At 38.9% G+C, this 13,046-nt stretch overlaps 1 protein-coding gene across 2 annotated transcripts in view; it reads left to right on the top strand.

Moving 5' to 3' along the window:
* The window catches only part of LOC118572998 (zinc finger protein 431-like), a 37,564-nt gene extending 26,587 nt beyond the window's left edge, over window positions 1-10,977 (top strand). For both annotated transcript variants that reach the window (XM_036172979.1, XM_036172981.1), the window contains exons 2-4: window positions 7,664-7,790; window positions 8,015-8,075; window positions 9,230-10,977. In XM_036172979.1, coding sequence (XP_036028872.1) covers window positions 7,664-7,790; window positions 8,015-8,075; window positions 9,230-10,526 — 1,485 coding nt within the window. In that variant the 3' untranslated portion in view covers window positions 10,527-10,977. The remainder of the gene's footprint in view (window positions 1-7,663; window positions 7,791-8,014; window positions 8,076-9,229) is intronic.
* Window positions 10,978-13,046: the final 2,069 nt, after the last annotated feature.

Genomic DNA, 13,046 nt, shown 5'->3' with positions numbered 1-13,046 from the left:
TGGATCAGGCCCTCTGGATAAGTGAGACAATTGAAAAGCTTGAACTGTTTGGGAGGCATCCAGGCTGTGGGACCAGGACCTGTCCTTAGTGCATGAGCTGGCTGTTTGGAACCTTGGGCTTACACAAGGACACTTTGCTCAGCCTGGAAGGAGGTGACAGGACCTGCCTGTACTGAATCCACTAGATTTAAATGAATCCCCAGGGGAGTCTTGGTCCTGGAGGACATGGGAATGGATGGGAGGGGCTGGGGGGAAGATGAAGCTGGGTGGGGGAGGGGGGAGGACACAGGAACCCATGGCTGATGTGTAAAATTAAAACACATAATAATAATAATAATAATAATAATAATAATAATAATAATAATAAAAAGAAAGGCAGAACAAGGAATAACAGACCATGATAAATGATGACCACATGAGAACAGGAATAGGCAGACTGCTGGAGAGGTCCCCAGAAATCCACAATGATACATCCTCTGTAGACTGCTGGCAATGGTCGAGAGAGAGCCTGATCTGACCTAGTCTGGTGATCAGATGGCCAAACACCCTAACAATCATGCTGGCACTCTCATCTAGTAACTGATTGAAGTGGATGCAGGTGTCCAATAGTCAAGAAAAAGGAGGGACTATAAGAGCATGAATTGTTGAGACCAAGATTGGAGAGGCACAGGGACAAATAGCCAAATGAATGGAAGCACATGAATTATGAACCAAAGGCTGTGGAGCCTCCAGCTGGAACAGGCCCTCTGGATAAGTGAGACAATTGAATAGTTTGAACTGTTTGGGAGGCATCCAGGTTATGGGACTGGGACCTGTCTTTAGTGCATGAGCTGGCTGTTTGGAACCTTGGGCTTATTCACGGACACTTTGCTCAGCCTTGAAGGAGGGGACTGGACCTACCTGTACTGAATCCACCAGGTTGAGTTGAATCCCCATGGGATTATTGGCCCTGGAGGAGATGGGAATGGAAGGCAGGGCATGGGGGGAATTTGGGGGCGGGAGCAGGAGGCAGGAGGACAGGGGAACCTATGGCTGATGTGTAAAATTAAAACACAGATAAAATAAAAAGAGTGGAAAGTTGTAAACCCTTAGAGATAAGAGAATCTGGGATCATTTGCGTATGTCATGGCAAAAGTTGTTACAACCTGTGAGAATTTAGAATCCTGTCATCTTTGGCCATCAAGCTATACCAAGCTGTTCTCAGTAAGACAGCAAGGCTTTAAGAAAATCTGAGTCAACAGAGAAAAACAATGAGTTCGTGAAATTTGCAAGCAAATGGATGGAACTAGAAAATATCATCCTGACTCATAAATGGAAGGAACTAGAAAATATCATCCAGACTCAGAAAGATAAACATGGTATTTACTCACTTATAAGTGGATACTAGATATAAAGCAAAGGACAATCAGACTGCAACCCACACATCCCGGGAGGCTACCTAGCAGAGGGGACCCTAGAATGACTGTGGCTTATAATAATAAGTTTTGGATTTGCCCAATCACTGGGCAAGATTTAGTGAAACATTTCACTATTAGGATAAGAATATGTACCGTTTCAAGCCGATGAAAGAATATGGTGGCTGTTCTCTCTCTCTCTCTCTCTCTCTCTCTCTCTCTCTCTCTCTCTCTCTCTCTTTATTATCTATATCAGTTTAGAGCAGTGTTAACCTGTGGTTTACAACTCCTGGGGTCAAAGACCCCAACACAAAGGTTGCCTAAGGCCATTAGAAAATAGGGATGTTTATGTTATAATTCATTACAGTGGTGAAATTACAGTTATGAAATAGCAATAGAAATAATTTTATAGTGGCTAGTCACCTCAGGATTACAAACTGTATTAAAAGGTTGTAGCATTAGGAAGGTTGAGAATGACTAGCTTAGAGCAGTGTTTCCTGTACCTCAAGCTTGCCTCAGAGAATGTATTTGAGAATTGCTTTGAACAACTAATCTTGACCTTGCTGCCCAGTGCTGGGAAGACAGTCCTGAAACTCCTTCCAGGCTTGTTTCATTTCCAGGGTTCCTGCAGTTCGTGTTTACTTTACTGCTTTTATTTCCATTTTCAGGTTGTGAGCAGTTTGTTTCCTTTAACTGTTTTTTTTTTTTTTTCTTGGCTTTATTTGGAAGTTTATTGGTGTCCCCCAACTGTTTGTGTTTTCCTGGCTTTCTTTGAAGGATTCATTGATTTCCTCCAATTGTTCATGTTTTCCTGAATTAATTTAAGGGATTTATTCATTTTCTATTTAAGGACCTCTGTTATCTTCATGTAGTTGGTTTTAAGGTCTTTTTCTTCTGTTTCAGCTCTGTTGGCATAGTCAGTAACTACTGTGATAGTGTAGTTGGACTCAGGTTGTGATATATTTCCTTGTCTGTTATGAATTATGTTCATTTGCTGGTGTCTAGGCATCTGGGTTTGGGTGATTGATTTAGGTGTCTAGGTGCTGATTTCTGGCTTCATCTTTGTTGGATGGGAATTTTGTTCCTGTGTTTCTGTTTACTGTCTGGAGTTTCAGAGTGTGTGTTGGCTAAGTATTGCCTTTTTTACCAGCCCCCTTGGCTGGTGTGCTCAAGGGAGAATGCTTACTGGTGTTGGAGGCTAGGGGAAGGAGAGGCCAGGGGGGATTATTCTAGGGATCCACAGGAGGGAGGGGAAAGGTAAGTTGACTCTGATACTCTATTCCAGCTCTAGGGCAACTGTGCAAATCATGTTTGGGGTAATAGATAACGTAGTAGACTGGAGAGCCTACCTAGTCTTCTCACAGATGTGGTAAGTAGTTGAGCAGGGGTTGTCTGCCTGAGTTGGGGGCTGGGATACAGAGATGAGGCAAGGGAAGGGCATGTGGGGATGGTTTATAGAATCCATAGGAGACATAGACAGGGGGAGAGGGATCTGCAGTTGGTGTTCTGTTACAGCCTTAGGGGCAACCCAAAGTATTGGGTCTTGGATAACAGAGAGTGGAAAGGTCCATGGGCAGCCGACGTGGTCTCCTACCCAACATCTTAACACTGATTCATCAGATTCCCAGAGAACATTTATTTACCTACTTACTTATTTAAGTTTTTGTTGTTAATCTGTGAAAGACTTATAGTTTATTGGATAAAAAGTACTATGTGGGCTGGGCATGTCACTCAGCTAGTATACTTCTTTGGGTAGACCTGAGTTCATATACCAACACCTAAGTAGGGAGGCTCCTAAATACCTGTTATTCCAGATCCAGGGGATATGACTTTGTTACGACACCTGTACACACGTGGAAAACATCCTTTCACACACACACAAACATACACATAAAATGGGGATAAACTTGTTTTCAAAAGTGCTTGTGACTTAAAAAGCAACTAGAGCAAAACCAAGTTGCTTTAGGTGCATAATACAAATCATACAATGTTTATTTAGAAATCTATTACCTTGCATTTGGTTTGAAAACATTTTAATTTCCTCACTCTGATGCAGACTTATACCCAATCTTCAGTCATAGGAAACAAAATGATTTCTAAGTTATCCTAACAGACATTCTTTTCTTTATCAAAAGAGAATGAGATATTTTTAGTAGTCAAAACTATTTTCTAAGTGTAGAAACATCAGAAAGCTTCAAGTGAATTTATCCAGTTTTGGTGGAACAGCCCTCTTCACCCAGCCCATTTTCTACTATTGCAAAGGAGAGCACTGGAGTGCCCAGGGTGACTGACTGGTGGTCAGTGATTTTTTTTTTTTTTAATTTTGAATTTGGCTAGAATCTTGTAGTTCTTGTTTAAGGGATCATGTTAAATTTGTAGGTCTGTCTTTTTGTCACTTTTTAATCAGTGGTGCCATCTGTGTTGCTAATTTTATTAGTTGTAATCTAGCTATATTGCTGTTTCTCTGGAAAATGATAGGCCTTTACCTATTTTTGTATTCTGAAAAATTACTGTATTATGTTTTCAGTTCCTTCAGTTTTTGTTGGTTTGGGGAGAAACAATTTTAATTTTCTCTTCTTGATCTTAGTGGCTTGACTCTCTTCATTTCTTGGCGTGTCTTTATTTTCCAGTTGTTACTTTCATCAATATTTATATTTTTGCTATTTAAATTATTGATATGGCTAGTATATTAGGTTTTGTTTTTTAAAACTTTCTTATATATTATTGTCTCTGTGTCCTAGTTAGCTCTAGCTGTCAACATGTCATACCCTGTAGTCATCTGATGGACCATCAGTTGAGGATGTGCCCCCATCAGAATGGCTGATTGCTATGTCTTTTAGAGGTTGTGTTGACTGATGATTGATATGTGAAGTCCCTTCCACTGAGGGTGGCAATATCCATAAGAAAGTAGGCCTGGGCTGGATAAGAAGGCTACCACAGCTTGATACAATGGCCAAGTAAGAGAGAAATCCAGGAACAAAGTTTCCCTATTCTTTTTGCCTTTAGTTGCTAGCTTGAGTTTCTGTCTTAAGCTCCCACAATGAAGGGCTGTGATCTGACAGAGTCAACCAAATAAACCCGTTCATTATCTGATATGCTTTTGATTAGAGAATTTAATCATAGCACCAGAGAAGTAAGTTTGAACAAAAATAGTGCACAAAAACTGATTTTGTTGCTGGGAAGAACCTGAGAATGTTATCTTTTAGAGGAATGTGGAAGATATCAAAGCATTGGATGGCAAAAACCATATAATACTATATGCAGAGCTTAATTAGCTGCTCTTGTAGGACCTGGAAGATGAGTGTTGAGAGTAATGACAGACAGCGGAGTTCCAGGTCATAGAATTTCAGTGGGAAACAGACTCCATGATAAATTACGGTAGAGGTCATTTGTGTGATATTTTGGCCCCAAACCTTTCTTATGTCCATGGCCTGAGAAATTGAGTAAGGCAGAATTAAAAAATAATGCACTGAACTGGGTGGCGTACAACTTTAATCCAAGCATTCAGGAGGCAAAAGCAGGTGGATCTTTGTGAGCTTGAGGCCAGCCTGGTCTACAAAGCAAGTTCTAGGACAGCCAGAGCTGTTACACAGAAAAACCCTGTCTTGAAAAACAAAAAGAAAAAAAAATAGTGGGCTGATTTCTTATATGGAATATTGAATCTCTTAGATGGCTATTACTGATGACTCATTCAAGACTACAGAGGCGGGGGGAGCAACAAGCAGAAATAAATTAAAATCTGTAACTTGTAGGGAAAAACAGTACTAGGTAGTTTCAGATGGCAGCCAAGTGCTCAAACAGAGGCTGGAATTTTCAGGGAGATTATCACCATTAAAGAGATGACCCTGCTCCATGTTGGAAGTCTAGCAAGGTGGCTTAAGTGTAATAATCCATCCTTCTATGCCCGCAATTAATGGCAGGATTAGGCAACGTGTTTCCTAGTCCCAGGAAGCAACTTCATACAAAACCTGCTGCAACTCTGGTCCAAGCATGACAGGGTCCATCACAACTTAGAAGCCAAATTTGGAGGAATCATCAGTGTTGTACTGATTCTGGAAACAAAAAAAAAAAAATGCAAAATTTCAGGTCATGGATCTTAGTCTGTTGTTTCAGTTCAGCACTGTTGTAGGCATCTGTGTTTGGCAGAGTGAGGAGATTGTGAGAGTTCATTTCATGATGCTGTTAAGATGAGCCTGGGCTATATTTTGAGACCAAAATTGTTGAGACAGACATGCTATGAAACATCTGTCATAGAGAGCTGCGTATATGGAGTGGAAGTAAACAAAGAGAAAGATGTGTGAGAAGTTGCAGGGATAGGGCTATCTAAGCCTTCTATAACTGAATCCCCATGTGTCTGAGACAGAGCTATAGGATTTGATGGTTGTCCTTCTGGATTTCAGTCTTGCCTTAGCTCAATCATCCCTCAGTATGTACCCATTCTTCTCTTTTGAAATGGGAATGGGTATTTTGTGCCATTGTATATTGGAAAGCTATAACTTGTTTTCTGATTTTACAAGCTGTCAGTCGAGAGCTTATCTTGAGTGTCAGAAGAGACTTTGGATATTTGAACAGCATAGGGGCTGTTGTAGACTTTGAGGATCATTGAAGTGACTAAACATATTTCTTTCATGGATGACCATGAGCCTATAGTGACTTGGGTCAACATCTATTTGATTGAATGAAAAATCTCCCAAATAGATGATGTATTTGAGCATGTATCTCTCTTTGGTGGGTCTCTTTTGGGTTATTGTAGAACCTTTTGTAAGAGGAACCTTTCTGGATGAAATTCCTCATTGGGGATGGGAGATGGGTAGCTACAGCTTCAACCCATTTCCTGTTCTTTGTGTTTACTGTGTTGTGGTTGAAACTGATCAGCCAGCTTCCTTCTTGTGCTATCATAACTTCACCACCATTATAGACTCTATCCCTAAATCACATAAGATATGGTAGAAGCAAATGCATAATTTTGCTAGCCTGCTGGGATTTTTGTTTGTTTGTTTTTAAGACATTGTTAGTCTATGTAGCCTTGGCTATACTGAAAGTAGCTGTGTAGACCAGGCTGGCCTCAAACTCAGACTTCACCTGACTTTAGTTCCCAAGTGCTGGGATTAAAGGTGAGCCAACATTCCAGGGTTTTGTTTTGTTCTTATATTATTGGGTGATGAGCCTAAAATATAGGTTCTTGTATATGTGGAGTATGTGCTGATGTGTTGAGCTTCACCAACATTGTGAGTTTTGAAATTTCGTAGAGAATATCATTCTCTTTCCCAGGATGGCATGTATTCATGATGCTAATACTGCCTGAGCATTCTGAGTCATTGGATTGCAGGTGTGTGACATTTCTTCTTGCCTATTATGTTTGTTTTGAATTTTTTAAAATGAAAATGCATCATTGTCTGTATGCATGGATTTGTATCCCATGGGTGCCTGATCTCACAGTAGTCAAATGATGGTCTCAGAATCCCTGAGCTTGGAATAATGGATAGTTGTAATCCTCAATGTGATTACTGGCAATTGAAACCACCTATATACAAGACCAGCAAGAGCTCTTTACTACTGAGCCATTTCTCCTGCCCTTTGTTGATTATTTATGATCAGTATTTACTCACGTTTTCATCTGTCCATTTTTACCTGTTTAAACATGCAGTACCTTTTAGGAAGATCTTATTAATGTTACATTTTAGGTAGGCACTTCAGGTTTCTGGAAGATGAATTATAGAACTGAAGTGAATGCATAACTCTTGTTAGGAATTTCAGTAAAAAAATCTTCTGAGTTCTTTCTATCTTTTTTTGTTTGATTGATTTTTGCAGGGGAGTCAGATTCTTAATATGTATTTCTGGCTGTGTGGAACTGATTGCATAAATGAGGCTAGCATTCAACTCAGAGGCTGATATACCTGCCTCTGCTTTCTGAGTTCTGGGATTAGAGGCATTAGCAAGTACACCTAGCTTGCCCATCTTTTTTTTTTTTTTTTTTTTTTTTTGGAGTTAGTAGTTGTTCATAGAATTTCTTTGATGTGTACTCAGTACTGTTGATCTGTTTGCTTGTCTCTCTATGTCTGTTAATAGGCATTTCTCAGGTGCAGAAATAACAGGGATGACCCTCATATTGAGTTTCCTTCTAAAGTGACTTGGTATTACATTAGAACTTCTGTGTCATGGAATAGTGTGGGAAGCATGAGAATTATATGACTGTATTTTCAAATAAGTATACATTTACAATGTTGTCAGTATCACTTTCTTTTGTACACATGTATGGGATATTATAGAATGCAGTGACCTATGATGATGTGCATGTTGACTTCAGTCAGGAAGAGTGGGCTTTGCTGGATCTTTCCCAGAAGAGTCTCTACAAAGATGTGATGCTGGAGACATATTGGAACCTCACTGCTATAGGTAAGACTGTGAATTTTCCTTCACATTTTATAATAAATAGGCAACTATTTCTTGGTTATTGATGCTTTTCTGTAATTACGATTGAAGCTGAGGAAGGATGATGTGAATAAATCAGGCATGGTGCTAAGGTTCACAGAAGATAATTTTTGCGCAAATTAAATTAAATTAAAAGTTAAATTTTGCACAATTTCCAATAATATACATTTTCTGGTACTATATTTTAGGGTACAAATGGGAAGATCATAATATTGAAGAACATTGTAAAAGTTCTAGAAGACATGGAAGGTAATTTTCATGTGCAAGCTAATACAAATATGCCTCTGAAGAAATTTTAATTTATCTGAAAGTTTTAAAGAAAGCAACCATGTAAATATACACAGCTTAAAGTGCATTGATGATTATTAATTTTTCACAAAATCATATACCTCAATGTAAAGTAGGTGAATTGTGTTTGCAAGGATTTACTTTAAGAAGACAAGGAAACAATGCCTTAACAGATATTACCATTTGAATTATAATCTCATGAGAACAATGCTGTGGAATTGCCATTCCTTTTAGTTTCATACCACTCATATTACAAAGGATTTGCACATTGAATAGGTGATAAGTATATGTCCAAAACCTTCTAGTAAGCAAATAGTCCATAGTAAAGCTTGTGTTACTCATTTATTTTTGTAGTTTTGCTTAAATTAATGAGAGGAGGGGTAGTTAGAGTTAAGAGCCAAAGGGGGATTGTTTTGGAGAAACCTTAATCCCTATACCATATGTCTATGAGGAATAGAAATTCAAACTGTATGAATGCAATGTAGAAAACTTTTATTTGTTATTCTCCCTTTAAAAATAAGTATATCATTTGTCAATCTGGATACAAGCCATAAGAACATAGGGATATCAAAAGAAGCCACATACTCCTCTCCCTCTCAGAACAATTAAAGAGTATGTAGCAGACCCCACTTTGAAAAGACTTGTTGAATGTGATTCAAGTTTTCAAGTAATTGCTTTTCCAGCTTCATTAGAAATACATCAACAAACACACACTGCAGAAAAGCCCTATGAGTACTAGGAATGTGTAAATACTTCTGCTTGTCATAGTTCTATTTGCAAATGTAATATGACTCACATTATAGGAAAATTTGTGAACGCAATATGTGTGGTAAAGGTCCGAGTCTTCCAGTTCTCTTCAAATATGTGAAAAATCTCATATAGAAAAAAGTGCTATAAATGTGAACCATGTAATAAAGGATCTTACCATCACATGTATATTAAGAGATGCAAAACAACTCTTAATGAAGGGAAACATGAGTGTAAACAAAGTGATAAAATCTTAAGATGTGATTCCTCTACAGTTAGACCAAATTGTAAAATTAATTCATACAGGTATATTCAAAAGAGTAATGAATGTGGTATATAGCTTTTACATGTGCCAATTATCATTGCAGGCATGAAAGAAGTCATACTGGAAAGAATCCTTCTGAATACAGTCAAAGTGTTAAAGCCTATGCAGATCATAATTATCTTCAAAGACACGAAAGAATCCATACCGGAGAGAAACCCTGTACATGTAATCAATATGGTAAAGTCTTTTTACAGGACAGTAGTCTCCAAACACATAAAAGAACACATACTGGAGAGAAACCCTATGAATGTAATCAATGCGGTAAAGGTTTTGGACGTCACAATCATCTTCTAACACATACAAGAATACATACTGGAGAGAAGCCCTATGAATGTAACCAGTGTGGTAAAGCCTTTTCACGACAGAGTAATCTTCTAACCCATAAAAGAACACATACTGGAGAGAAACCCCATGAATGTAATCAATGTGGTAAAGTCTTTTCACAACACAGATATCTCCAAATACATAAAAGAATACATACTGGAGAGAAACCCTATGAATGTAATCAATGTGGTAAAGCCTTTTCACGACAGAGTAATCTTCTAACCCATAAAAGAATACATACTGGAGAGAAACCCTATGAATGTAATCAATGTGGTAAAACCTTTGCATTTAGTAGTAGTCTGCAAAAACATAAAAGCACACATACTGGAGAGAAACCCTATGAATGTAATCAATGTGGGAAAGCTTTTTCACAAAAATGCCATCTCCAAATTCACAAAAGAACCCATACTGGAGAGAAACCCTATGAATGTAATCAATGTGGTAAAGCCTTTGCATGTCATGGTCATCTTCTAACGCATAAAAGAACACATACTGGAGAGAAACCCTATGAATGTAATCAGTGTGGTAAAGCCTTTGCATGTGACAGTAGTCTCCGTGTACATAAAAGATCACATACTGGAGAGAAACCCTATGAATGTAATCAGTGTGGTAAAGCCTTTGCACGTTACAATCATCTCCTAATGCATAAAAGAACACATACTGGAGAGAAACCCTATGAGTGTAATCAGTGTGGTAAAGCCTTTGCACGTTATAGTCAAGTTCTAATGCATAAAAGAACACATACTGGAGAGAAACCCTATGAATGTAATCAATGTGGTAAAGCCTTTGCACATCACAGTCATCTTCTAAGGCATAAAAGAACACATACAGGAGAGAAACCCTATGATTGTAATCAATGTCAGAAAGCCTTTACATGTAACAGTAGACTCCAAATACACAAAAAAACTTATACTGGAGGGAACCATGTGAATGTAATCAATCTGCTAAAGCCTTTGGATATCACTGCAGTCTTTGAAATCATGAGAAAAAAATCAAACTGCAGAGAAACCCTATGAATGAAGTCAGTGTGGTAGGGTTTTGCAAGTTCATGGTAGTCTTTAAACAAGAGTAAAAAAGTTTTACTCTAAAGCATTCCTTTAAATGCAATCATCCTGTTAAAGCCTGTACATATCATAAGAGTCTTTGAGGATGTGGAAAAACTTATACCAAAGGAAATCTGGCTATAAAGGATTTGATGTCTTTAGCCAACACATTTACATTATACAAGAGTATTCTGGAGAAAAGAATCTGACAATGGCAACAATCTATCCAAGCACTATAATGCCTCTATTTTGTTTGTACCTGTGAACTCATATGGACAAAGCCCTACACATTTAAATAATGAAGTAACCCTTTTAGATTTCACACATCTCTTCAGTGACATGAAATAATTCAGGAGTAAAACTTTATGAATGTGTATTTGTGCCTTTTCTGTTGTTGTGATAAAAACATGCCTGCTTCAACTTATGAAAGAGTTTGACTCTTGGTTCCAGAAGGATACAGGATCACCATGAAAGTGGCATGGCAACAGGTATCAGACATGTCATCTATAGCAGGAGACTAAAATCTCACATCCTCAACCTGCAGCATGAACCAGAGAGTGGGAACTGGAAAAAGTATGCAGATGTAAATTATGAAAGCATACCCACAGTTACATTTTTCCTTCAGCAGGGCATTGTTGTATGACTTCTTTTTGGTGCTAACAAACAAAGCTTGCCTGGAGATCAGAGGGCATAGCTAGCCACAAGTTAACCACAGAGGCCAGTCTGTGATGTGTCACACTTTAATCCTAGCAATTGGGAGGCTCACACCTTTTTTTTAAAAAAAATTATTATGTTGTTTATTTATTATGTTTACAGTATTCTGCTTGCATATATTCCTGCACACCAGAAGAGGGCACCAGATCTCATTACAGATGTTTGTGAGCCACCATGTGGTTGCTGGGAATTGAACTCAGGACCTCTGGAAGAGCAGTCGGTGCTCTTAACCTCTGAGCCATCTCTCCAGCCCGAGGCTCACACCTTTAATCCCAGCAATCAGGAGGTAGAGATAGGAGTATAAGGTGGGCACAGACAGGATCTCAGCCCCTATTCTGTCTGAGGATCTGGATAGGTAAGAAGTCACTAGTGGCTGCTCCTTTGCTTCTCTGATCTTTCAGGTTATTGCCCCAATATTTGACTCCCGTTTTTTATTGATAAGATTAACTAGGATCACTTTATCTGACATCCAATTTTTGAGGCATGAATTCATGAAAAAGCCACTTGCCCATGGCTTTGTAGCCACTGGCACAAGCCACAGTGACACATGGGGGCTCCCACCAGAGTCACTGCTTTATGGGCTAGGGTTTCCTCCCCCCACAAGCCCTCTGAGCAAGTTTGGGATTTTTCTGTTGCAGGCTGTCTGCAGCGAACTGTATAGGTGCTTGGGCTCCAAATCCCTCTGAAGTTAGCCCCTTACCACTGGCCAGCTCTGGCTCCAGGCAGCTTCCACTGCACCATCCACTGTGTGTGTTTTTCAGACAGCCATCTCCCTCTCCTGGTGGATTGTGGCATTACTTTGGGTCCCCTCCTCAGGCTGCTGCCACACTACGTAGCTGCCTTGACACCTGGCCAGGCTTCTACTGTTCTATGCAGCACCAGTCAGCCTCACACTTCACCATCATATTCACTGTCATCAGCAGAATTGGTGAGAGAATTGGGAGTTCTTAAAGGAGGAAATTAGTTTTTAAAAATTTTTCCCCACATTAAAAAAATGGGAAACACTGTTACAATGGAGAGAGTTAGGTCTCTGTATGATTACACAATGGATGGTTTAAAAATGAAAAAATTAAATGAAGGGATAATAAACAAATGAGATAGACATAATGTTAATTATCATTTTGATAATTCTTATTATCAGTTTGATAATTCTTGGTTTATCCCTAAAAAAGTTGGTTGATAATGAATGCCAAGATATAGGTATTAGAAAAGCTTATTAAAATAGACCATAGATATATTCAGGCCCAGTCAGAGGAATTTAAAGGGAATCTAACCACACCATTACATTAAAAAATTAGAGAGGATCAGCCCAAGGTTAACAATCAACCTTAATTTATCCAGTCACCTTACAGAAACAACTGCTAAATAACATATATCCCCAATACTGTGTAAGAGCTGACTGGATTTAAGGAAGCAATAGTCTCATGGTATGAATTACCCTTTTGTAAAGCAGGCATTAAATTCATGGTCCACTAGTAACACAGAAGTGTCCCACATGACTGGAAAGACTGGTTACAGCAGTATTGGAGCCTTCTCCTCAATTCCAGTGGAGGACCTGGTGGAAAGATGAGGCTAGGACCATTAAACATGAAGTAAGGCTAGAGGTATTGAAATCTCCCAACACCAACTTTGTGGAGAGGGCAATTATGTTGATACACAAAGACATATATAATGACCACTCCCTATCTCTATGCCATGAAGCAGCTTTGAATGCTGGGGACAGAATTGAAGTTAGAGAACGGAGTCATTTGCTAAAGTTATACAGGGCCCTAAAGAAAC

Source organism: Onychomys torridus, chromosome 23 (assembly GCF_903995425.1).
Source record: "Onychomys torridus chromosome 23, mOncTor1.1, whole genome shotgun sequence".
In the NCBI taxonomy this organism is placed as follows: Eukaryota; Metazoa; Chordata; class Mammalia; order Rodentia; family Cricetidae; genus Onychomys; species Onychomys torridus.
This window is presented reverse-complemented; position numbering and strand designations above follow the sequence as displayed.